A 26,170-nucleotide genomic window follows, 5' to 3' on the forward strand; every position below is an offset into this window, starting at 1 on the left:
AACATTTCCTATCTACACTTCTACACTTCTTAATCTTCATACACACATACTTCTGTACTTTCTGAACCTTGAGCAAAGCCACATTGTTATATACTTTTAATTCAAATACGAAGGCAATGATGATACATTGATGATATTTTTCTAGAGCCAAAATGATGGCTTATTACGTTTGTGTCTTGGCGTGCTGAATTTAATGCTGTCAGACACTTTGAAATATAAACTTGTGTGGGAGTGTCAGCCCTGCACAGCTGTGGGAGATTCAATATGTTAAGAGGCAAATTGACATCGGCCTGTGAGCTCTGCGCAGGCCCGGAGAAGGAGCAAGGCTTTGATGAGAAACAGGCCTTAGAAGAGAGATAAGAAACTGCCAGGCTGTGCTAAGGTGGCAGGGAAAAACAACGGACAGCTGCAACGCTGAGCTGTGGAAAAGTACGGAACTGTCTGATGGGAGAGAGGGTTGATGGCTGTCTAGTTGCTGATTTGCTTTACCGAGGTAAAGAGCTTTAATGAGGATATAAGTATGTATTATTGTAAGGAATAAAGAGAATAAAGGAAATAAACAGCCCCTGCCTTGCAGAAAGAAAGAAGAACACTTTAACTCGTGATTTTGGCCGCTACAACTGGTGACCCCGACGTGCAAATTATTTTGGTCGCTACAAACTTGTCATTAGCCACAATGAGGACAGGAATTTAAATTCACAACGTAGGCTGAAGGCTGCAGGCCATATATTCGTGGGTGATATAATTTTTTTTTCTAGAGTTGCTTCCTGTGGGTGAAATTATTCCTAGCTTATAGGAGCCTGCTATGAATAAGCTTTGAGATGTATTTCAGGGCAGAAATGATTTGAATCTATGTTTTCTACAGCTTTGACTGCATACCTGCTTTATAAATAGATCTACAGATAACAGTAAAGTCCAAGATGTTACTGGTGTAAACCTGCTAACTTTTCCTCTGAGTAAAGCTTTGTTTCAAACTGTGACTGCCATGAAATCAAACAGTACCTTCCTGTAAGGATTTCTGCATTTATTCTTTCTGCTACTTTCTACCTTAATTCAGTGTCGATGTCTTCCAGCTCGTTCACAGGAGTTTTGAAAGTGTGATGTATGTCATGACATATTCTTCTATAAGCTCACCATGGCTAATAAATGGCTACTAAATACATTAGCTTGTACTGCAAGTTGGGTAAAAAATTTGCCTTAAGACCAGATAAAAATAAAAAAGCCAATTTATAGTGGTTTCAGGTAGGATTCAGAGAAAACAAAGTGCAGGTCTGACGTATTACATGGCTCGGAGAAAGAGATACATCTGTATATGGTTTGGGAAAAGTCAGATGACTACAATATTTCCTAAAAATGTACTAGTATTTGTTCTACTCTGAAGGCTTTACAAATTGAAATCCAAATGATCTCATCTTCTAGCATCTAATGAGAATACTGTTCCAGGACAAAGCAAGATATTTTTGGCCTGTAGTATCATCATTATAGGATGAGTAATTGGAGCTGAATACTCTTTTCATTCAACCTAAATCCTATAGTGCTTTGCAGCCTGACCCTTATCTCCAACATTAGAATTTTGTTTCCAGGCAGAAATAAATCACAAGCAACTATTTTAAGACAAAAAAAGAAAATGGGGGTGCTGGAGCACCTTTATGATTCACCTTTCCCTCCTGTGAATAGCTACATCTTAAAAATAGATATGGGTCTGACTGCTGTAATTTAAATGTGCATTTTCAAAACTACCAAAGCCTGAAGACATGTGAGTGTCAGGCTTAGCTCAGGTTTTAAAGTTAGAATTTTACTACAAAATCTGAACCCAATTCATATCCAGTTTCTGCATGAAAACCTGAATGTTTAGTGTGTGTTTTTTGAACAAGCTGGTTTGGTTTGATTTAAGAATTACCTCAGCTTACTAATAATGCGGCAATTTTCCACTGGGCTTTGACCCTTACATAGGCCATATGGATTTGACTGGTATCATGCAATTCAGACCCTTCAAAACTAGAACTACTTTAAATTACATCATCCTTCAATAGGGAATGTAACATATGATTTGGAATATGATGCAGATATTGGCAGGTTTTCCTTAAAAGTATTAATTCTTACATTGGTCACAAATTCAATAACTTAATCTTGGTGTCAAAGGTTTAACCTGAAAACCAGATTCAATCTGGAAGTTAGAATCAGTCTCTGGATCCATACTGCCCTGTACCAGTACAGAGCAAACAGTCTCTTCACTAACTTTGGGAAGCTGCTGGCTGTGCCGCTCAGACAAGTACAGAATCAGCTCAAAAACATAAGCCCTATTTAACAGAATTAAAGAGCTTACAGCCCAGAAGGGAAGGATTAAAATCTGTTTTCTCTTATAACTGATATAATGAAATAAGGAAAAAAAATATGGAAGGAGAGGCATTCAGAAAGCATAGATTGTAGAAAGGTTGACTCTCTAGGTAGAGGGTGATTTTCCTCTACCTAAACATCAAAATAGTGTCATTTTGCTGGTTTTTTTCCCCTTCCTTTTCCTTCCTCCTGCCTGAGTATATGCTGGCTCCTTCTATGTCTCTGTCTATAGAACAGATTTGTTGAGTATTTTTCAGTGGAATGGCTGTAAGAAATTGAACATATTTTCCTGGGCTGGCAGAACCACTTGCATGTTTCTCTGCTTTTGTGTCTATTCCCATTTCAGAAAAGCTTTTCTCAAGGCTTATTTCTCTTTACATACATTCCTAAGACCAATCATTCTGTTCCTTGGCATGCTTTTGTTCATGTCAAAAATCAAAATCTTTCTTTTTCAAACAAACAGTTACTATCCTTAGGTCAATGCAGTCCTCCCACAATCTACGGTCACCTGCAGGCTGATGTAAGTACACACTGCTTGCAATCTGGGCTGACTGGATGCATTCTACCCTTAACTAGAAGATATAAATCTATTTGTGCAATGTCCCGGATAAGAAATTTATTTGTTTAGTTTCACCACTTTTAGCCTGCCTATAAAACTTCTAGTTTGTAGACAGCTTGGAACTCACATATATATGCTTGTAATCAGCTCTATAGTTGTACCTCAAGAGTAATGCTCTGACAGGTTGCTCTGTTGCCAAGTGGTTAGACTCCTGCAATAATATTATCTTTCAGTCAGAGCTCTCATACAGACAAGTCTGACATAGAGTGCTTTCTTAAGATCTAAAGCTTATCAGAAACCTTATTCACCCAGTACATTTTGGGGTACATATTATGTAGTCACTACTGAGGAAACACAGGAATTCTATATATGTAACGCATTTTTGTTACTGACAGAAGATGATAAAAGAATTCTGGTTCATTCAGCGTTCAGGGTACTGAGTCTGGCACATCTACTTAAAGGTTTAACTTTTTATTACAACATCAAATACTGTAGTTTTACGAAGCCAAATTATGTGACCACAGCAAGTCAGCTTAAAGTGATTAAGTGCTTCCCTTCATCTTCTGCCACTTCACTCTCCAAACTCCATCTGTCCTGAATGACAATCCACCAACTGAACATGCCAAATCCAAGATATTTTCTTTCCCATTCATACTGAAATTCCTATTCAGTCTCTGAAGGCACTAGAAATACACCTACTGTAATAACATCATACATCAAATAATCATTTATTCTTCCATGTTTCAGTACTTGTTATAAATATTTTATTTTTACTTTTCCAACTTAATTTGCAATTCACATATATTTCCTCATATTTCTGTCATATTTCCTTTTTATAGCCATAAGCCATATTTCTATTTTATCATTTCCTTTTAACTACTCTGGAAGACCTTTCTATATTTCAATTACCTGCAGACTCACAGTCCTACAGCATAATCTTAAAATCAAAACTGAGGTACTGATGCACTCCTCTGCATGTTAATTCTGGATATTATTAGAATATTATTAGAATATAAGTATGCAGGTATCTTCTGAAGTTTCCTTGATACATAAGGGCTCTCATCTTTCCTCTAGTGAAGTAAATGGCTTTGATCAAAGCCATACTGAACCCACTATAAGCATTTACTTTAGTGTAATGAAAAAGATACTTTCAGCCCTTCACAGATTTTTTCCTGACACTGTTCTGGAGTCAAAGTAGATTTGACCTACACATCCTGCTATTAATCTGAGAAAGTTTTCATTAAACTGAAGTATGCTAACTCCTCTTCTTCTCTGACTTCTGTCTTTCTACATAACTTTGCTCATAGGAGGTCATAATGATCTGCAAAATTTTTGTGCTTCTTCTTTTTGTTTCTCCTACTACTGCTAGCAACCATGCACAAGCCTTATTACAATTGCAAATCCCATAATGAGATCTATTATTATGTTTGAAATATGGAAACAAAGTGATCTTCAGCTAATTATATCAGCTCACACAATACAGACATGGAGCTCCATATATCTGAAAAGTTTTGTGTTTCAATAAATTATGGAAGCAGTTGGACTGTAAAGAACTATTACAAAAATCTTGGTAAAACATTAACTGACAAGTTTTTAATTAGCTTCTCATTTATTTTTAGAAGAAACGTATGACTGTTAACATATTAATTATCATTATAACAAATCCAGAAAGGACTTCAGGTCCTGTGCTAAAACAGATTATACTACTCAGACATGCAGCAATAAGGTATGAAAGAAAATAAGCCAGCAGTTAAGAAAGTATTAGGAAAAAAAAGAAATTAGTTCTTCATAAAGGTGAGTAATATTTTCCAAACAATCTAGACTGGGTTATTTAGCAAAAGTGATACAGCTTATTTGCTGCATCTAGAAAACATAATTGGATTGGACTGCAGAACAGCAATGGCTTTTGATGGAAGACCTATGTGGTTTAATTTGCAAATCCATTTTTGCCTTGCCTTTTTTAAAATACATTAATAAAAAAGCCATATATGCAAGTACAACTGATATAGAAGAAGGTATCTAAGCCTGTAACAAATCAAGTTATGCTATTGTTTTTATGACTCTTGGAAGAATGGTCAGAGATAAAATCATGGTTAAATAAAGAACACTATAGCCAAATCTGAATGAAGAATATAGATCAGAAGAACATGTAAGAGACAATATAAGAATTAAATTTCAATCTCTTCTCCTTCAAAACTCATAGAGAGAAATAATCTTTTCAAAAAAGAAAAATGTTTGTATAATTTGGTAAAACATTGTGAGTTTAATGGAAAAAAAAAAGGGTTTCTGATAATGGCTTTTTAGCCTTAACTGAGCAAACCACCTCAAAAGTCAGAAGAGAAAAAAAACTGTCACATTGTTCAAAAAATAGGTGTTTTGATTAGAATATAACTAGACAACCTCCACTTTGCTTAGTACTTCTTATACAGCTGCTAACTACAAGTTTGGTTCAAGAAAAAAGAGGAAGACAAACTGTACTAACAGAGACGTACAGTGAATGTTCTTATAGAAAACATTACAACCTTCTTTCATAGCAGTGTCTCAGAAAAATGTATATTGAGCTAGGCCTTCTTAATCTGTTTTCTCAAAAGTCAGGATAAAGCTTGAGTCAGGATATATGCTTATGCTGTCACCCATAAGTGTGACCAATACAGTGTTTTCAAGTTCTGCTACAAGAATACCTTAGAGAGATTGTATTGCAATTAAAAGAAATATGAAATAAAAGCATAGGGCAGAAAACTTTGTATTAAGATTTAAATAACAGAAGTAAAAGTCAGACAGATATTCTTGCTCTGTAACTGCAGAGGGAGTGAAGAAGACTCCACGATACTATAGATGCTGCCTATTCATTGGGACAGGGTGAATATAATATGGAGAAGAGTTTAACCATGTGCAGAGAGGAACCTGTGAGCCCACCAGAAACTCAGTTCTTTATTCTTACTTGTTTCCCAGCATTTTGGCGGTGTGTTTACTTCATCATACTTTTCTCTTCCCTTCCTACAAACGTCTATGATACATGTTAAACTTGGTGGTAGGAAGCATCCCTGCACAGAGGGCAATAGGCAGCTGCAATTCTAAGAGCTCTGTCTAACAAATCAAAGGTTGAATCTTTTTTTCTTCTTTCCTTCAATGATGAAGTAGAAAACAGCTAACATAGTTAAAAGAAAAAGCAACAGTAATGATGGAAAGAAGAATAAGAAGTCTAAATTAAATCAGCTAACTGCCTAATTTTAGAGACTCTTAATAGGGAAATATATAGCTGCAATGTCTCTAAAACAAAAGTACTACTTCTGACTCCATATTTTTCTTATCTGGAAAATACATTGATATCTGGATTACTAGCCTGTTTCTACTATACTTTTCTCCCTGGAATAGGCTGCCTATATAAAAATTTACAATAAAAATGCTACAAAGAAATCAATGGGAAGCTGTAAACTTAATCTTTCAAGTTTTTACTGATCAAGAATTTCTTATACTGCTTTACAATAGATAGCTTTTTTAAGCTGTTCATTAGGAAAGTATTCTTCTGAATTGAGAAAAAAAATCATATAAAATAAATCTCACGTTATCCTAGTGGTTTATAGATGCCCATGAAACAGGCACGCTTTAGAAAATTAATTAAATTACCAAAATGCATCATTTATTGGACCCATTCAGAGTGAACTGTTTCCAAATGGACACTATTCATAGCTAAGCGAGAAAAGAAAATCAGGTTTTCATTGTAGTACTACACTTAAATGACTACATTTGAGAGTTTCATCTCCAAATAAGCACAGCTTATTTTTGATTTTTGATATTAATTTTCTGTTTTCTCTGTTCTTCCGTAACTCCTTTCTTATATTCACCCCAAGGCACCATGATTATCAAAACACAGCCTTGAGAAAAACACACTAAAAAAAATTTCTGGTTGATGTTTGACATCATGATGCTTTGCCAGGTTTCATCAGTCATATCATGTCATATAGAGTAATGCAGTCTGATTGATGCAACTCACAGGGACTCATCACCTTTCATGTGTTTGCTGAAGAATGTAAAGGTATCACCCAATCTTTGGACAGAATTCAAAGTGCTACTAAATGAAAGAAAGATTTTGCTATTTTATCTTTCCATGAAGACAGAATTATTTTTTTTACCCCGTTGGATATTTTTTTATTTTAAAATACTTTTCTTGAGATTGCATGGATCATACAACTTTTAGTCTCCATTGGGAAATCTATGTTAAATAATTTCAGCTTTAGACTGAAGTCAAAGTAAAGCATAGATGTCTCATTATAGCTTTATTATTTGGCTGCAGATTAGTACCTATGCTGCAAAAAGGGTTAGGGTTACAGAAATTGGAATATGAGGTTATTCTGTCTAAGCCTTTCAGAAATGGTCATTCATTTAGAAATGTAATACTCTTCCATTCATTCTGTGGGATAATATTCTTCTTCTCTAACATGATGATGGAAGAGTTAATCTAAAGGGGGCCCTAGGGATTTAAAGCATAAAATTTTGAAATTAGCTTTTTATAGCCTCATTATAAGATAGTTTACTAATGAAATCTGATTTCAAGACACAATGATTATCCAGAGATTAGAAAGAATGATCCCAACTTCATTAAATTACTTTTGAATAAACACAAAAGAAGACAATTTTCAAGTGATTTTTGAAAGTAAATTACTCTTTCAAATTACAATTACAAAGCACCTTAACATGATTTTCTAAAGAAACTTCCCAAAGTGTTGGACACTAGGCTATTTAAGGGAACACAATTTGTAATTAACTTCATGACCTAAATGATAACACTCGGAACCTGATAAATCTTCCAACATGCATATTTTCTTTGTGATATTTAAATGATGCCTACATCTTTCTTTTTGTGTGTGTGTGTGTGCAAGGAATTAAAGTCAATGTTTTTATTGTTTTAACCCTAAAATATTTTTTTGAGTTCAATGAAAGAATTTCTTTGAAAACTCAGTCCTAATTCTTGTTTATTTTTCATTTTAGCCACAGAAGGAAAATCAATTACTTGTACAAACAACTCTAGTAGTGAAATATTCTGGTATGACTCAACAGATATACAGTAATCCCCAAAATTTAGATGATTATATCAAAGCAGCATTAATTTAGGTTTTCATAGCCTTTAGGGTTGTGGGTTTTTTTTTTTTTCTTTTTTTTAAATTTAGTCAGGAGAGCTTAATATAAATACAAATACAGTCAGGTGTATTTCTAGAATTAAGGAGAAAATCCTGTTCTTTTCACAAGGAACAATCATATATACCATGCTAAGCATCGCTGAATAAATTTTCATTAGTTGTTCTGCTTTCTATACCACTGATGTCAACAGGTGCTGTGGGAACTCAAGCGACTTCGCAGTTAAAGCCAGTTGAGCACTGCTTTGCTTTTGAAGTAATAAAAAAAATTACCATGACATCTCCAATTTGTGATTACATTTCTTAATGGCAGGAAATTTAATCCTCAGTGTCATTTGTAAGATGTTTTAATTTTTAACTTATGATAGATACTTTGAAATCTCCTCTGTTGAGATTTCTCTGATGTTTAAGATTAACTTTCTCGGTATTTAATAATTCAGATCAATTTTGAATTTTACCAGGATTCAATATGATTCTCTTTTTTCTTCTTTTATCATTCCAGTTATTGTCTTAGGTTTTACTGTGGTAAAATTCTTGTACAACTACTACCTATGAAGAATTGCTGCTGACTCAACAGAACACTGATGTCTCCCTCTCCTAATCCCAAATTTGGTAAAGAGATACAATTTAGGGTATTATACTGGTTAGAGCAACTTCACTAAACTGCGTGCTTTTAAAAGCCTTTCCTTTTGGTTTAGCAGTATTAAAACACATTGCTTGGCTAGAGAAGATAGACAGAGATCAGATAGGAATGAAAGGGGAAGAAAAATTATCCCTCATGTACTGTCAAGCAACAGTCTCAAGGCTTAGGAAGAAAGTTCAGTCATAGCTCAACTCTAGACATCCTGGATCTATTTTAATGATATATCTGGCATTACACAGAAGTAGAACTACCTACTATTTTTTCTAAAAGGTCTAAAGTTGCTAATAAGGGATTTCTTAGTTTCACAGACCAGTAAGGGATATCTTATCATAACCACCATAAACCAGAACCATCTTATACTTTCTACACAATTGAACTTCGAAACCAGTAGGTTGATTTCAAGATCTGTAAAGCAGGCATCCCCAGATACAGACTGACCTAAAGCTAAACACCCCAACTGGTGAAGAAATTCAAGTTTTGTATCTTATTCTAGATTATGAGTGGATAGCTCAAATCCAGCCTAAATTCAGGTAAGATTTTATTAAGCAGCCAAAGTTAAAGCATTTATCTAAAACAAACTTAGGTAACCTTTTTTTCTACTTACTACACTTCAAATGAGCCTCCTAAAGTAAAGCAGAATACCTACCCTTAATTCACATGGAAGTTAGACTTGATACTTTGTATGCAGAAAAAACTAAGGCCATAGTATAGAAAAATAGTTTTTATCATTGTGAAGGGGCGTTACTAAACAAGTGGCACAGGTACTATGAAACAATGCTTAATGGTAACATATAAAAGCCAATCACTGTGCAAAGGGTGACTTGTACCATACATAGTTGGTCTTGCAGAGTTTAAATTCAAATCTGCCTTTAGAGGAATTGATTTTTAGATGAAGCAGTATCTTTTGGTTGGTCAAGCAATCACTGATGATGAGAAGACTTCTTCCTCTCTAGTGAATGAAAAAGTTGTAGAAGACTGATTAATTATTACTAAGGGTATTAATTATATTTTTTTTTTTTAAATTTACATCCTGTTAGAAACCTTCTTATTACTGTACCTGTTACTTTTAGTCTGTCAGCTCCAATGACAATCTCATCTTCATCTGCAGAAAACAATACTTTTCCACCTCCACTCGCCCTCACTTCAAATCTCTTACACTGGGCCTCCACAGCATCAGCTCCTGAAATCAAGGAAGTGAATGTTTCATCTAAAATATTTTGTAAGAATAAAATTCATCAGCAGCATGCATGGAATATCCAAAACATATCGAAAACATGAGGTTTTTATAAAATACTTTCTTCAAGCCTGGTAGGTAACTTGTATTATAAAATACTGTTAAATTAATTTACAGAATAAGTATTTCACTATTGCATATCAGAATTTAAAGTAACTATGAAAAACATCTATTTCAGTGTTATGTGCAGAAGTCAACACAAGAATTTAGAATATAATTAAACTCTGAGATCTTTAAATGCCAATTCAGACAGTGCTTTCTGGGGTTTGCTCAGTTTAAATTGCAATTTCTTGCCAATGGAAAAAAAGATAACATATGAGCCTGTTCCATAAAGACCAACAAATCAACACAGCAGAAAAGGGTATTTTTCTTTCAGTTCTACTGCAAACTTGAACAGTGGAATAACAAAAAAACCCACAACAAAGCAAAAATAATGAACTGAGATATCACAATTTCTCTCATATTCTATGAAACAAAACTCCCAGGTGTTTCAAAGCTTCAAAACTCAAAATAATTCTGAAATTAAACAGACCTATGGAATTGTATCAGTGCAAAAAAAAAAATGTTTGCAGATACCAAAACTCTGTTAAGTTTACTATGCCCTTCAATTTACAGGTCTTACCCTTATTCAGTGTTTGGTCCTCTGAATAGTTTCTGAAAATTTTTATTTTATTAATAAATAAAAGCAAAACTTTAGTTCTGAAAATGGTGCTGAAAAGCAATGAACCTCATATAACACAACCAGCTGTAAGGGAATAATTATCTGACAATTTTCTCATTGATCCCTAATTAAATTTCTGATGTACACTTGGAATGACCCATCAATCTATATGGGTAAAAATTATGGGGAAGGCATTATGGACAAAGAAATCCATACATGCAATTTCAGTTTATGTATCTGGTTTATAGGTTTGTAAAAAAAACACCTGCTTCCATTATGTGGAAGTTTTCAGTTTAATATACAAAAGCATATTATCAAAGTATATAATAAGAAATATAAAAGCTGTGATAACTAATTTTGGATGAGGAATTGTCATAGCAGTCCTTAATTTCCAAAATCAGCTATAACATCAAAACAATAATTCTTCTTACCTTGAGATGAATTTATATTTGTACTGTGAACAATTTCTGGTTATTTTTAATTCATGAATGTAAAAATAAAATTAAAAGGAATTATAAAAATATCCCATTCTCTTGAAGCTAGACATGCTTATTCTGTTGTAAAAGTGTAAAATGGTATTTTCTTCCTTTCTCTGTACTGTTGAACTTTATTTTAAACGTGATAATCAGGTGGTTGGCTTTGTTTTGAAAAATACTAAATTTTTGTAAAGACAGACAAGGACAGATCTCAGATAACCTAATGTTAGCCATGGGATAATTGCTACATCTCACAAACATTTCAGGATGCTCACTAATACAAGGTATAACAAAGTCTAATTGTCTATCAGGATAAATGTAATCACAATTATATTCACACATAGCTGTCTTACTGAATTCACCCATTACTCTTAAATATTTTCCAAAGGTCAGTGGTGGTATCCTTGACAGTGCTGCCCCCAGGCACATCTGAATTATTTGTTTAAAATGCTAGCATTTAGCTAGCAATGCATGCTAGGAATACAGTTGGGTAGGATACTCCATTCTTCTGACATTCTTCTGACTCCTGTTAAATTTGTATTTATATTTATTTGTTATATGAATGCTTATTTTATGAAGCCCAGTGAGATGTAGGCTTTAGCAGGCCTCTGGTGAGTTCAACAGACTGTTGTGTATCAATCCAGTGGCAGAAACACAAGAGAAAATTAGAAAGTCAATTTATCAATTTTTTCAATTTTATTTCTTAGTTCACAAATACATTAAGCTTATATGTTGTTTTGTAAAACAATTCCATTACAAAATAAATCATACTTTTGTTGACTATATCTAGTTACTCTATGAAATTAGGATGACCACATGACTCAGATTACTGTAAGAATTGTAAAAAAACAGATGATATTACTATTTAATTCATTTGGAAGAGGGAAAAAATATGATAAGTTATAGACTGGCTTAAAATACTTGCAGAAATTATAGATGACTTTTTATAGATGACTTTAAGGCCAGGTTGGATAGAACTTTGAGCAACCTGACTAGTGGAAGGTATCCGTGCCCATGGCAGGGGGGTTGGAACTAGATAAGTGTCCCTTCCAACCCAAACCATTCTACGATTCTATTCTGTGATTCTATGATTATGTGATCCACTGATAATTTACACACAGCCGTGACTCAATGCTCAAAATGGTATATGATAGTCATGAGCAAACATTGTTCATAATAATAAAACCAAGGTGTAACCCTCTTTAGATAGCACTGCACAAAAATGTTCATTCTAGAATGTTTCTCATGGTTCAGAACAGGAAGACCTACAGAGGCTAAAAAGATCAGTGGTCTCTTGTTGAACATAAGTGCTTCCAGAAACATTGTGGTTTGAAGGAAGATGTCTGAGATAACATCAAAGTTGTTGCTAAAATTATTGATGACAAAATAAGTGGTACATTCATATTTGAAATAAGAATTCATGCTGTTATTGAGCCATTTCATTATAGTTGGAAGAACAATTGTGTCCTCTCTGTATACCATTTATATTTTACCACTGTGTTTTCTGGAGTGGAAAAAACCAGGTCTGTTACTAAGTTGTTTAGGTGGCCGTAATAAAATCATACACTGAAAGGTTCAAAATCAAATAGCCTTACTATGGTAAACAGAATCCATTTAAATTTTGTATAAGCTTTTTACAGTGTCTATTTTTTACTCATTGATATATGGTTTTTTACTGCTTCTGCTGATATTTTTTCTGAATTGAAAAAAATTCTGATGCTATCAAAACATTCCATTTTGATACACTTTTGAAATAGTGTTTACTTTTGATTTGGAAATGTTTGCTCTTAATTTTGAAATATTTAATAGGCATACAATTAAAAGGCACTAATTTAATGCAAAACTTATAAAAGCCATATTAAAATTGACCTAAAAGGTATTCTTTTGAGGAAAAAATGGAACCAATCATTTTTCCTGTTTTAGTCACAAGTTTGATTTCAAATTCTCAAAGCCCTTCTAGAATTGTATATTTATTTTTCTTCTCAAGTCTAGTTTTCAATCATTTTGTAAATTTAAGACCTATCTTAGAATAGAATGTATTAAACTTCATGATGGTTGCATTTTGAATTATTATTGGAAAACATAGGTAAGAATTCTGTTGTAGAAGTAAATGCCAGTTAACAAGAAATATGAATTGTATGTTAAAACAATAAGCTCATGGTTTCAGTTTGCTTAACAACTACCATAATATTCTATGTGAAACTCACGCATAGCAGAACATTTTATCAAAAAATAGCAGTAATAGACTACCCCAATAATCAAGAAGATCACACACTTTTAAACACCACTATATACAAAGCATGGTATTCTTATTTCCCCCATTTTGCAGAAGGATAAGATGGGGCACAAGACATAAGGGTACCACCAGTCCCTAAAATGCAGACAGTTCCTACCGGTAAGTGCATACTGGTGCTCAGTATATGATCCCCCTGTATGCGCACAGACCTGGTGTGGCATCACCAGGACTCGTGTACCTGCCGCGGACCCTGCCTGAGTGCTTGCATTTCTTTTGGAGGGAAACTGCAGCAAGGAAAGGAGGAAGAGCCCTTGAGTCTCACCTTCAGCAGTCAGAGAGCATACTTCAGTCAAGTTTTGGGGAAACAATCTGAGGACAAAAAGTGGAAAATCCCTCCAACATCTAGATAAAGGTCAGTCAGGATATTTGTGCTGTAACAAGTAATAAACCTAATTAGACAGTACATTCTGCTTTACATGAAGCATTGCCTGGAGAGCTGTTTGCAAAAATAACGTGCATATTTATTGAGACAGGTAATGAGAACATAACAAAGGGTTCAAACTTTTTAGTAGGGCCTGTTGTGGTAGGACAAGAGGTAATGGTTTTAAACTAAAAGAGAGTAGATTTAGACTCGATGTAAGGAAGACATTTTTTACAATGAAGGTGGTGAAACGCTGGAACAGGTTTCCCAGAGAGATGGTAGGTGCCCCATCCCTGGAAACATTCAAGGTCAGGTTGGATGGGACTCTGAGCAACCTGATCTAGTGGAAGATGTCCTTGCTCATGGCAGGAGGTGTTGGACCAGATGACCTTTAAAGGTCCCTTCCAACCCAAACTACGATTCTATGAAAACCAAAACACTCCACTCAACTGATTAGGAAAAAAACCCACAAAAAAACCAAAGCCAGTGTTTATTGTCATGACGCAGGAGACTTGTTTTTTAACAGCGATGGGTTGCAAAGCAAGAAGTTCACCACAGGATGCTGCCTGCCTGACAACAGCAGCAACATCCTGCACAGACAGGAAAGCAAAGCTGAAAAACAATGGAAGGCTGGACCTGTCCTTGTCCTGCAACCATAGTTATGGGTCAGGAAACCAAAGGATAAACACAAATAACTTATTACTAACTAGTTTCATCTTTATTTAAGAGCTGATGATTTCTCAGCTGCCTAAAAGTGGCATTATAAGTCTTGTGAGGCTGTTAATTTACACACATGAAAGTTGTTAGCTCTGTAAAAAGGGATTAACAGAAAACATGAGAAATCAAAGAGAAAAAAGACCTGCCACATTCTTTCTCATTATATATCACTGCAAGTGACAGCCCATGTTTCAATAACTGCTTTTTAAAACTTGCAATGTATTTACAATAGTATAGCTTTTCATGAAGAACAACTTACAGAACAATGATCTGGAATTTCTACAAAGAAATGCATATATTTTAGATGCTCAGCATTTGGGCTTCCTCAGCATCACGTTTTATAAAAGTACACCTAGAATTCAGCTAGTCCAAAATATCATTACAGGATATAACTCTACATTTTTATGCTAAAAGAAAGGGGTTTTTACTTTATGTTGCACTCAGGACTTAACAATGCATCACTTAGTATTATTCACTTATTGCTGAAACAGTGGTTAGTGTATTCAAGCCACTTGAGAGATCACTTACAAAACGTAATACATGTTAAGTTTGTCTCTGACATAGAACCAGATGTGAATATTATGAAAATGGTTTTGAAAAGTTAAACTGCCTACAGAGTAATCAATGCTATCAAAATGGAATTCTGTTTCATTACATCTTAATTTCCCAGTTGAAATAAGAGTAAGCACTTGCATGTGCAATGTATTTGTGTATTATCTTAGCTGTAATGCAAACTGCTGTGTTCCAAAAGCACTCTACATACACACAGTCTGAATCTTTAATAGCACTACTAACAAAAATGTTGAATTAGAATATTGTGCATGAACAAAGCAAATTTTAAAAAATTTGTAGCTCAAATTTGTAGAGCAATCACACTACCCACTATGCTTATTTTCAGCAAATCGGATCTGCTTGAGTAAAGCATACTTCAGTCCAGAGCAAACATGCAAGAAAATCTATCTTGCAAACTCTGTTTGGAAAGGTAATTTCTAACAAAGACATGGTTATCTGAAAAGCTTTCTAGCTGTGCCACTTTATAGTATACTAACCTACTTCACACTAGAGATGCAGTCAGCTTCTTAATAGCTTTAATTAGGATGGGGGGATGTCACTGGCAAACTCTCTTGTCATTTTGTGTCCAGGAAAATTATTTACTTATAAATTCAGATGTATAATACTGAATTAAATTATTAGGTTTCTGTGAAATTCCATTCATTTAAAGTATATAGATGAAAAATGTACATTTCATATTCATCCACACATTGCATATAATAGTGGTTTATAACGCATGCTAGTTGCACAGCAGTTGCATAATCAAAACTATCATTAAATCAACTATGTTAAAACTGGTACAAAGCATAAAATTATTCATTTTAGCTATAGTGAAGATGTGTTAAATGAAAATGTTAGGCAGTACATACAATATGGATACAGAAAATTATAGCACTGTAACCCAGACTAACACTAATAAAGATTAAATTTCAAGACAAGAAGTGTGTCTTTTGAATTTATGCCATGTGTAGTTTGACTTACTTATTAAGTAATACGATAACAACAACCATGAAGAATGTATGCTTTCAACATTTTGCTTTTTAAAGTCAATGATGCCTTGTACTACTTTATTATTATTCAGGAAAAAAATTATAACTACTACTTGGAATTATAATAAATATTACCAAGAACTCACCAGTCTTCCAAGGTTTAGATATGATTATAAAGATACAATTTTAAAGATGGAAGGGTAAACACTCCATTTACCAAATATGATTTAATGTTGATCAGGTAAAAAACTTGATTTGTAAAACACTGTAATCATATGATAGAAGTGTAAACTGTCGGTGGTTGTTACTATGATACGAGATCAAATTTTCTGTATGTGATGCATAGGTAGTTTGGGTGGGGATTTTTTTGACATTACTACATCACTTATTGCTGTGGAAATTCCTGCTCATCCTGGGTAGCATATAGCAGGTTTTTTCACTGTTTGGAGAGCATTACAGTCATTATGGCTTGCTGTCCAGTTCATATTTCCCCTACCAGCATATTGATTCTGTGGTTATGCATATTTTGCTTTATAATGATGATTTTTGCTGTTGAAATGGACCTTCAGGTTTGAGGTCTTTTTTTTTTCCCTGAGTATTCCTGAGCAAGGGAGTTAATCTCCCTTCCAATTTTCTATAAAATGATATAATAGAGGTAATAATGCTTTCATGATACTTGTGAACATAAGAAGTTATGTAGAAAGTCATTACTGCGGGTAGGAAAACTGAAAGTCATAATTTCCCTAATAGCAACACTTTCCACCCAAACATTACTTCAGACAGTTTTAGAATTTTGGGAATATCTAATACTGCTCATTACTCATTTAGCACACAAAATATGCTTGGGACTTTAACCCTATATATTAAGAAGATCATATGTTCTTTTATTCTTTGCAATAAAGTGCTCCAGTCCCACTTTTATCAACAACAATGAAAGTAACAGAAACGTTAAAACCAGGGTGAAGCTAACTTTTGTTTTGCTTTGTCTTCTGGTCTGTTTCCAGCCATCTATAATGCATTGCCATTCATTCTCAACTTACTGAAACATAAGTTGAAACTGAGATGCATGAAGAATAGTAAGTATCAACAATACTAACTACACAAGAAGTTACATTTTTTCTCTTCTGTTGATAAATTTTGTGTGCTTATATCAGATGTAGATGAACACTAGCAGTTGTGTCTTTTTCTAAATCACCTTCCATGTCCACCTGGCAGACAACAAATTCAGACATAGAAATAGATAACAAATCAACCACTTTAAATATAGGGCCTAGAATTCCAAGGGAATTACCATGAATTTATGATCTTTGTTAATGACAAACATAATGAAATTCAATGTACTATCTCCTGATTCTTTAATGAAAAATGGGTTATTTAAACATTTATTAAATGCAGAGTATTTTTGGATGACAAAGTTACTTTTCTGAGAATGTGTTGATGCTTCTGAGAATGGAGATAAAAGAGATACAGCATTTTTAATAAAGACTCAACATCCAGCCAGGTCTAAAATCGGTATTTGTGAAATATATACCTAGAGAAAGTTTTGTTAATATTCATAGAAACATTAGATATTATATTATTTTGGCCACCAGAGGTCTCAGAAAATTTTCAGTGAATGTAAATGCAATAATGCAAATGAAGGACTCATACCAACTGAATAGAAGCATTGAGGAATTTGAATAAAGAGTGCTTGCAGCTGAGAGCGAGACATCTACACAAGTAAACATTCACATCAGAACGTATTCTGTGTTCTGTTTACTGAGGAAGGGAAGGGACCATCTTCTTTCTATCAAAAAAGGGTGAAAGTAGCAGTTAAAAGAAATCCTATCTGGGTCCATCAATAGATGATGGCAACGCTATGGAGATGTCAGAAAGCTACTACTTTTAGGAGAGGTTGACCTTTAAGATGTCCTGGTCTAAATGATTACCTTCTTAAACAAGGGAAACTGGAGCAAGTTCTAGACCACAAGAAGCAGTGCATGTATTTGTTACCTTTTTTAGCATCAGACTACAGTGAATAATACCAGTTGTCAACATAAATTATTAGCATAGGAATAAGCCACACATTTATATAAAAGAAATATATATGAACAAAGAAAATTAAGTAGCACCATCCGAATCAGACAAAAGGTATGGTGGTAGCATGACTCTTCCTTCTTCATGATCTACAGACGCACTGCTATCCATAACAGATTAGTGTTAATACAGGTTTAGGACTCGGTCAAATGGAAGCTCACATGAAAATTCTGCCCTTCTGGGCAGATTTTACTTCTAGGAACTTTGTGAAAAGACACACCTAAAATATTGACTGTCACCTTTGCAATGGATAGAACACATCCTTCCCTCAGTGTGCCTTCTTGGTGCATCTTGATGGTGGAACCCCAGGTGTGAAAATATACATGAAAGTTGTCTAAAAGTTGCAGTAGACAGCACTCTTTATGCTACTTCTATACAAGGCCACAACTGCACAAGAGCAAACCTGTGCTTTTCCTCCTACTATCCCTGTCACATGGCATTTTCTATTGGAGACTTTCAAAAATTACATGTCTACATCAGACCTTTGGTCTGATATGATACAGCTGTGCACAGGTTTCAGAAGCTATGAGCAATACATATAGATGAATGAAAGTAAAACGTGTTTCCTGAAAGTTCCTTGAGCTTTAAGTTAAAGCACAATTATTTTGCTTCTATAATGGCTAAAAGCATGTGCATTTTCTGCTCCTGTGGCTCAGATGACAGGTTGTAGTTTTGGCTATAGTATCTTAATCACTTATACGGGTCCTTAGATAAGAAAGCTAAGCAATCCAAAGGAAGATATGCCAGGCACCAGACTTCAGACTGTATGTTTTGCTCTATTTATAATCTCATTCTTCAGTTTATTCAAAACATGAGCTAGATGGTTGAATTGAGGCTTGTGGCAAGTATAATGAGTTTCCTATCTGACTGATTTTTCTCACAATACTATAAATATATTATAAGCATAGGTAAATAATATATATAATATAAAGATATTTAAAATAAATAGCAATACATAGAAATGGCTAAATTTAAAATTAAGTTATTAAATTAAATATATTTAAATGTAAAGTAAATAATAAAGAGAATAAACTATAGATAAATATATATTATTTTTTATTACCAACCTTATTGCATTATCTTACCCATGGATGTTTTCCTCTATTGTCCAGGTATCTTTCTTTGTGACATCAGTAAATAGTCACACTATGTTAAATTCTTCTTATATCTGCCTTTATCAACTTAGTTTTCACTGACAAGCTCAAATGTCCAGCTCATGCAAATGAATTATAACTCTAATGTATTTTGGAGTACACCAAAGAGTGAATGGGAATAGAAAATTTATCAATTTTTCTTCCTCATGATGAATGCAACCTGAGTAGTACTAAATCCTAAGAGAATTTTCCAAGTTTTCAGCATTATCCTCAACCCTGGAATTTTTAGCTTTCTGTGATGTAATTGGTTTTTATGACTGAAATAATTTCAAAGGTGATCACCTACCTTTTGGAAGCTGAGGCTTACTAAAGAAGTCTGTGCATTACTTTTCCATACAAAATCAGTGCGAAAGTTTCCATTGTCTTTGTTAGCTGAGTTAGGCTGTAAAGTTACTGTTACATTGTTTGGCCACTACATGTTTTATGAAAATCCAAAGTTGCCTGCTAAGTAACTGAAGTATATTATTTACAGTATATTCCACTGAAAAGAAATTCGAGTTAAAAAACCACAGAACAATACAGAGTATGAGATACCTTAATGAACAGAACATTCTAATCAAATAGCAAGAGCACATACAAGACAGTAAGTGGAGTATGAAATTTCTTCATTACATAGATGAAACTCAGAGACAAAACAGGAATGTTGCATTTCTCCTTGGGAAATATAACATCTTGCAGATCATAAGGGCATTCATTCCTCTCTCAAAAAGTTTCTATTTATCATTATATAGTTCCTTTAGGTCAGACTTTTAGTCTGACTTTTCTATTGAATGTTCTAAAAATTTCCCAGAAATTCTACTGAAAAATCACTTATCTGTAAATCTCTACAACCTTGCTTTTTTCTTTTCTTAAAAACAGATCTGATGTTTGACCTGTGCGCATCCTTTGAGACCTTACCTCTCATCCATGTACTCTCTAAAATAATTGCTAATAGTACATGTACCTTTCTGCTGCCTGCTTTATCATTCTTAGGTAAACTGGACTGGAACTGAAATTGAATGAAGTGAATTGCATTCATGTCACTTAATGGTTCGTTACTTTTTCCCTTCCTGATTTTACCCTGTGACCTTTTTAACTAACTGTTATATATCTTGCTTTGTGAAGATTTAAAAAGAAAAGCATTTCAGTTCTGCCTTTCTTACTGGTAATATACTCTGTAGGCATTAGATAGAGAAAATCTGAAATTTGTTTCTACTCTGTAGGTATTTTGAAAATTTTTGGTGGTTTGTTAATATAAATTAAAAGTTAACTTAAATATTTTTACCTGTATCCTTTATATACACTTATTATTCAGAGATTAGTTTTCAATCTTCCTTTTTTTTCCTCCCCCCCCCCTTTATTAAAGAGATACAAGTTATTTTTCCAGATGCTTTGGCAGCTTTCTATGGACTTCAACTATAACCTGTTGTAACTACAAAATATTGTATAATATTATTCACAATGTATTGAATTAGACCATTAAAAGGTTTCTGAATGCAAATTAAACTTTTCAGATAAATAATTGAATTAACCACATTTTGAGAGAAGGAGACTGAAACAAAAGATACAATCTACCAGAGTACTTGGAAGCTTTCTTGGAAAAGGAATATTAAAAAAAAAAAAAAAAGGCTTAAATTTTTATAAAATGAACTCAACACTGACAGCTATAACATAGGGAGGACTAGAAAATCTATTTTTCCAAAGTGACTGTTTCTCATATTATTTGCTTTAGCTAGAGAGTACAAATATGCTGAAGTTATCTATGCAAAAGGTGTTAGCACTTCATATAATCATGCTTTATCTGAGAAAGATTTATTGAAAGGATGTACAAAATATTAAGATACATAGGATTCATCTACAAAAAGGTTACCACTGGGTACTACTGGGTAGTAAAACAAGAGTAAAAAATTATACCCTGTTGACCAGAAAATAATAACTTTAAAACCTTCTGCTACTTGATAGATCAATGAACTACATTTACAGACTGCTGAAAGAACTAGCATCCATTATCATGATAAGGACAAGATGATGACGACTTAGGAGCTCTCAGGATTTTTATATTATCCATTTAGGAAATTACTTGTCTCCTTGCCCTTGACAGTGGGACAAGGGCCAGGAAAGCTGCAGAAGCAGGCTAAAAGCAGATTTGGGCTCTTAGCTTCTGAAAGTGTCTCTTCTGATTAATGTTGTCAATAGAGTTCATTGTTGACTTGTAACGCAGAAGACACAATTCAATTCACAAATGAAGACATCCACCTCAGATTTCTACCCTGCTGACACTTAAGTTTTGTGTCTTTATCTGTGATTTGAATCACTCTCAAATTGTCTACCTTTCAAATACACCACTTAGGCTATATTGATGCCCTTGGGAGTAGGATTTTCTGGTAATGGAAAAGTTTTAGTATCATGGAGAAATCTGAAGTGTCCTCAAAGGAATGTATGATCTTGTATCCGGAAAGAAGTCTAACCTAGATGCAGATGGATGTATAAATTCAGAAGTAAGATCTGCAGCATAGGTGGAATTTTTGTCCAGACTCGTTGAAAGATTTTGCTTCAGCAGTATGACAAGCCAATTAGAATCACTCCATCACAGAGAAAAATAGATGTGGTAAATTAGCATCTGGTTCCATATATAAGTTCCACACAGAAAAGAAGTTAAAACCAAACAAAAACGCCCAAAACAAACCAAACCCCAAACCAACAAATGAATACCCAGAAAAGACCAAACTAGAGACAAAAGATTAGCAAATTTCCCTTTCCTTCTTAAAAGACAGGTGAACGTCAGAACCATGTTGTCATCGTCTCCATTCCAGAAGCAAAATGGGTAGGAATCTTTTAGTGTTTGATAACTTTAAGTTGATAAAGAGTCCAGGTGCCTTGGTAATACATACAAGAGAAGAAAAACAAAAGAGCTTGTCCAAAGAAAACATCTCTCAAAAATATCACAAAAAGATACTCATGAAGTTTTGAGACTCTAATGTTGCAATAACATATTTTAAAGGAAATGTAGTGCTTAATTTTGATTTGGAAAAAATGTTCATTTTGTATTATTTTGATCTCTAACTGATGTTAGTGATTCAGTGAGTGACAACTATTCCCAGTGACTAATTAATTTCAGATTTATGGAATGCTTTTCTTAACAGGAAGAAATCTAGTCAAAATTTTAAAATATTCAGCTAATCATTAATTCAGTGCCATCTGTTCATAATTCAGCTGCAGCTGCAATATTTATCACCCTAAAAATAACATAAGGAAAAAGAAGATATTTTCAGAGATATATTTATATATTATAGAAATTTTAAAAATCAATATTAAATATACCTTTAAATGGCCTGTACATACTCGTGCTTGAGACAAATTACATCAAGACAGTTCTGCCCATCTACAAATGACACAATTAAACATCTCTAGTATTGGCATATTATGGAATTTGAAACTCCATACTCATCTTAGAGATCATATATATTATGATATAGAGGTAAAATAATTAAAAGGCAAATAAACATAATTATCTTGATAAATAAGCACCTCAAACCAGCTGTGTTCTAGTTATTATTAACTAGTATTTTCCATTGTGTTATTAAAGTTTTAGTGTTGTACATTGAAATTGGTTTTGGAAATGCATATTTTTACAGGACTCAGACAAAGCAGTGCAATAAATAGAAAGTAAACTTTAATATTAGTGTGTTTTTAAAAACACATAATAATTGTAACATAACAGTGAGATGCAATTTTTGATAGTCTAAAGACATGTAAGAGGAAATTCTAGAAAATATGAGGGTTTTATTTATTTGTTAATACTAGTCATCTAATAGGTACAAACTAGAACTTGTGATCTAAGAGGTTCATGATCTTGTATGGACAAATAATTTTCATGGGCAAACAGACAAATGTTTCCAAGCCTGACTATCCACCTGCAAAAATCTCTTTCACACATGGAAACAGCCTAATTTCCCATAGCTGGCTTAGTAAGATAACTGAAGGAACGTGGACTTTTTAAAGTTTAGCTGACTAAAGACCCTTAAGTCTACAATCATATTAGTTTTCACCCATATTTTTGAAAAATCTCTTTGCTGTCACTTCAACATCTTTAATAGCAGCAGCATGGTCTTGAGTTTCTTCTTCCAAGTGTTTTCTGTAGCTCTGAAGTAAGTAGAACATCAGAAAGATCTCACTGCTCTTCTTTCTCCTTTTTTCTTTTTTAATTACATTTTTGTATTTAATTAAAAAATGGCTTTTCTATTTGCCCTTATTTTGTCCTTCAACTAAGCCACTCCTATTAAAATAATATATTCTTACCAATATTAATGAGGTGTCTGAACATCAGGGAAAAAAAAAGGGTAAAAATAAAATCTTAATGTCCTGTCAGGGACTTTCTAAAGGTCCAGATGCTGTAGGTAATTTAATAATGCTTAGCACCCAGCAGCAGCCTTGTGAACATCACAATGCATGCATAGCACCTGTTTTTGCAGTTAAACGAAGTATTAGCAGTTGATAAAGCTAAAGAATTAGAACCATCTTTTGAAGATGTATGCTGTATTCCTCAAAACCTACTTAAATACCTCTGAATAATGTCTATTTCTTTGACTTTTGGGATCTCTCTCCTGCAAAAGGAAATTACTTCTCTTTCCCTGCCCTGAATATTTGAGTAGTAATTATGCTGTCTGTATTGGCCAACAGCGTGTGGGTAACAACAGCAGGACAGATGGCAATGGATTAATGTTTAAACACTAACACTTCTGTACCACCATGCAAACCACTAATGACCTCTTCCCACTCAGACTACTTCTACAGTTAAATCCAGTCACTGCTCATAGTTCCATGTTCTCTGGTATGATACAGGGAAAAAAAAATAATAAATTTTAATATTGAGGATAAAATATTTAAGAACTGAAACAAAATATCCTTTTTCTTAGATTTCAGTGCCAATTTTCTAGAAACAGTGGAAACATCCAAACATGCATTTAAAATACAATGAGCTAAAATAAAAAGTCTATAAAGCAGAAAAGTAAGCGGAGGACTGATGTACCACTGGCAAAATAGCTATTGATAATTGAAATCTACTTCAGCATATGTCCAGTCTCACTACAGATACTCTGGAGTCAAAGTTAGCTTTGAGATGAAATACTAAGGCACTGAGCTGAGGCTCATACCAAGTGTATGGGACACCCCTCTGCACAGGGTCACCAATGCACTCTCACTCCCCCTCCACAATCACTGTCTGGAAAACACTGATTTAGTGTTTCCTTTCATCCTTTTCCCATCATCTCTAAAGTGACAGTGGATACAGAATATTAACTATTGTCCTCTCATGAGAAAAGAGGTCTGTGGCTGCTGGTTTTCCAAAGGTTATACTGCAGGAAAAGTCAGCATGTGTCCAGTCCTTTGCGTGCCCAGCTGTTCCTGCCAGCACCAACTGTCAGCAGCTGGGACCTGAGGCTTCACTTGAAGACTGGCTTCCAGCAGGCTGCCTGAGGAAGACCTGCTACTTGTCCCTCTTCCTCCCCCCCACAGTTTTAGTCTGTACCTCTTTGAAAGAACTATAGCGTATCTCAAGTTGGAAGGGACCCATAGGGATTTTTGAGTCCAACTCCCTGATCCTCTCAGGACTACCTAAAACTAAAACATATGACTGAGAGCACCGTCCAGGCCCTTCTTGATCTCTGACAGGCTTGGTGCTGTGACCACTTCCCTGGAGAACCATGTTCTAGTGACCAACCACTTTCTTGGTGAAGAACCTTTTCCTAAAGCTTAATCTGAACTTCCAGTGACACAGCTTCATACCCTTTCCATGTGTAAAAGAAGAAACGTCCAATTTCATAACAGCAGCTCAATGAAAATTAAAATTTATAGTGAATATATACAAGAAAATTGGAGTGGTTGCAGAAGAAAACAGGAAGCACACTGCACAATAGCTGCATATGGGTTGGAGGACTTCTAAAGTTCAAACTCAAGAATGCATATTCTGACTTTGAAAAGTCATCTTTTCCTCCATGTGCTTGTCCTTTCCAAACCAGTTCTAGATTATGGAAAGAAAAATACATCAAAAACCAGGTACTGGACCTCAAATTCCTTCCAAATATAGATGATGAATGAACTTAGAAAAAGAGAGAGAAATTAACCTGCATGTATTTTGTCTATGCTATAAATATTATAGACAGAAGTATCAGACTCGTTATAAAAATAAAAAGTATGTTTTTCTTTTTGTCTGTCAGTTACAGAGAGCAAAAGGTGCTCTCCACATTAGATCAATACAACTTCAGACATGAACTAACACAAGCTGTACATTGTATCCAAGGTAGAAATAGTCTTCCTGAGCTCAGACTGAGGGAAAGAAAAAGAAAAGAAGAAAAATTGGATCAGGACTCAAATGTTGAAGAATTTGGAGTCTGAAGAAGACAGAAAGAAATAAAAAAAGAGACTGCAGAAATAAGAGGAAGAGATCTCAAGACCCCGGCTCTGGAAGTACTGACGCAGTGGTTAAATAATTTAACAAAAAGTCATTATTTTTAAGATTCAAAGAAGATTATGTATATCATGCCAGTGAGGATGATAAAACTTAAAGCAAGGAATCTTATATCCACAGCACAGACCTTCTTTGCTACACTGTTTAGAACCAACAATGCACAAGCACTCTCACCCCTGAAATAACCATGCACAAACTGCACATAATTTAGTTATTGTCCTACTGTTACTTGCATTTGTGTTTATTTATGGGGGAATTTTTAATTCTGGACATATCAGCTGACATGATATGCTCTTGTATTTCAGGAAGGAGGTTTCAGGTTAAATAATGGCCATACATATCAGAAAGAATTACCACTTGGTCCTAATAAGTGACAGAGAAATAGCTTATTACTCTTTATTTTTATAGCATGGTTTTCATGTGGCAGTTCGCAAGAGAGATGTAAGATATATTTTACATCACAGGGTATTTCAAATATTAAACAGCAATGTAGTGTTACGTCTGCACATAACATATAATGAGAGTATCATAAAGA

At 34.2% G+C, this 26,170-nt stretch overlaps 1 protein-coding gene across 2 annotated transcripts in view; it reads right to left on the reverse strand.

Annotated features, from left to right (window-relative positions):
* Window positions 1-26,170, reverse strand: part of SGCZ (sarcoglycan zeta) — a 227,807-nt gene that overhangs the window by 40,820 nt on the left and 160,817 nt on the right. The window contains exon 4 of one of the 2 annotated variants that reach the window (XM_074865068.1): window positions 9,732-9,854. The exons of the other annotated variant lie outside the window; for it this stretch is intronic. Within the exon in view, the coding sequence (XP_074721169.1) occupies window positions 9,732-9,854 (123 nt within the window). The remainder of the gene's footprint in view (window positions 1-9,731; window positions 9,855-26,170) is intronic. 2 annotated transcript variants of the gene reach the window in all.

This window comes from Strix uralensis, chromosome 4, assembly GCF_047716275.1.
Source record: "Strix uralensis isolate ZFMK-TIS-50842 chromosome 4, bStrUra1, whole genome shotgun sequence".
NCBI lineage: Eukaryota > Metazoa > Chordata > Aves > Strigiformes > Strigidae > Strix > Strix uralensis.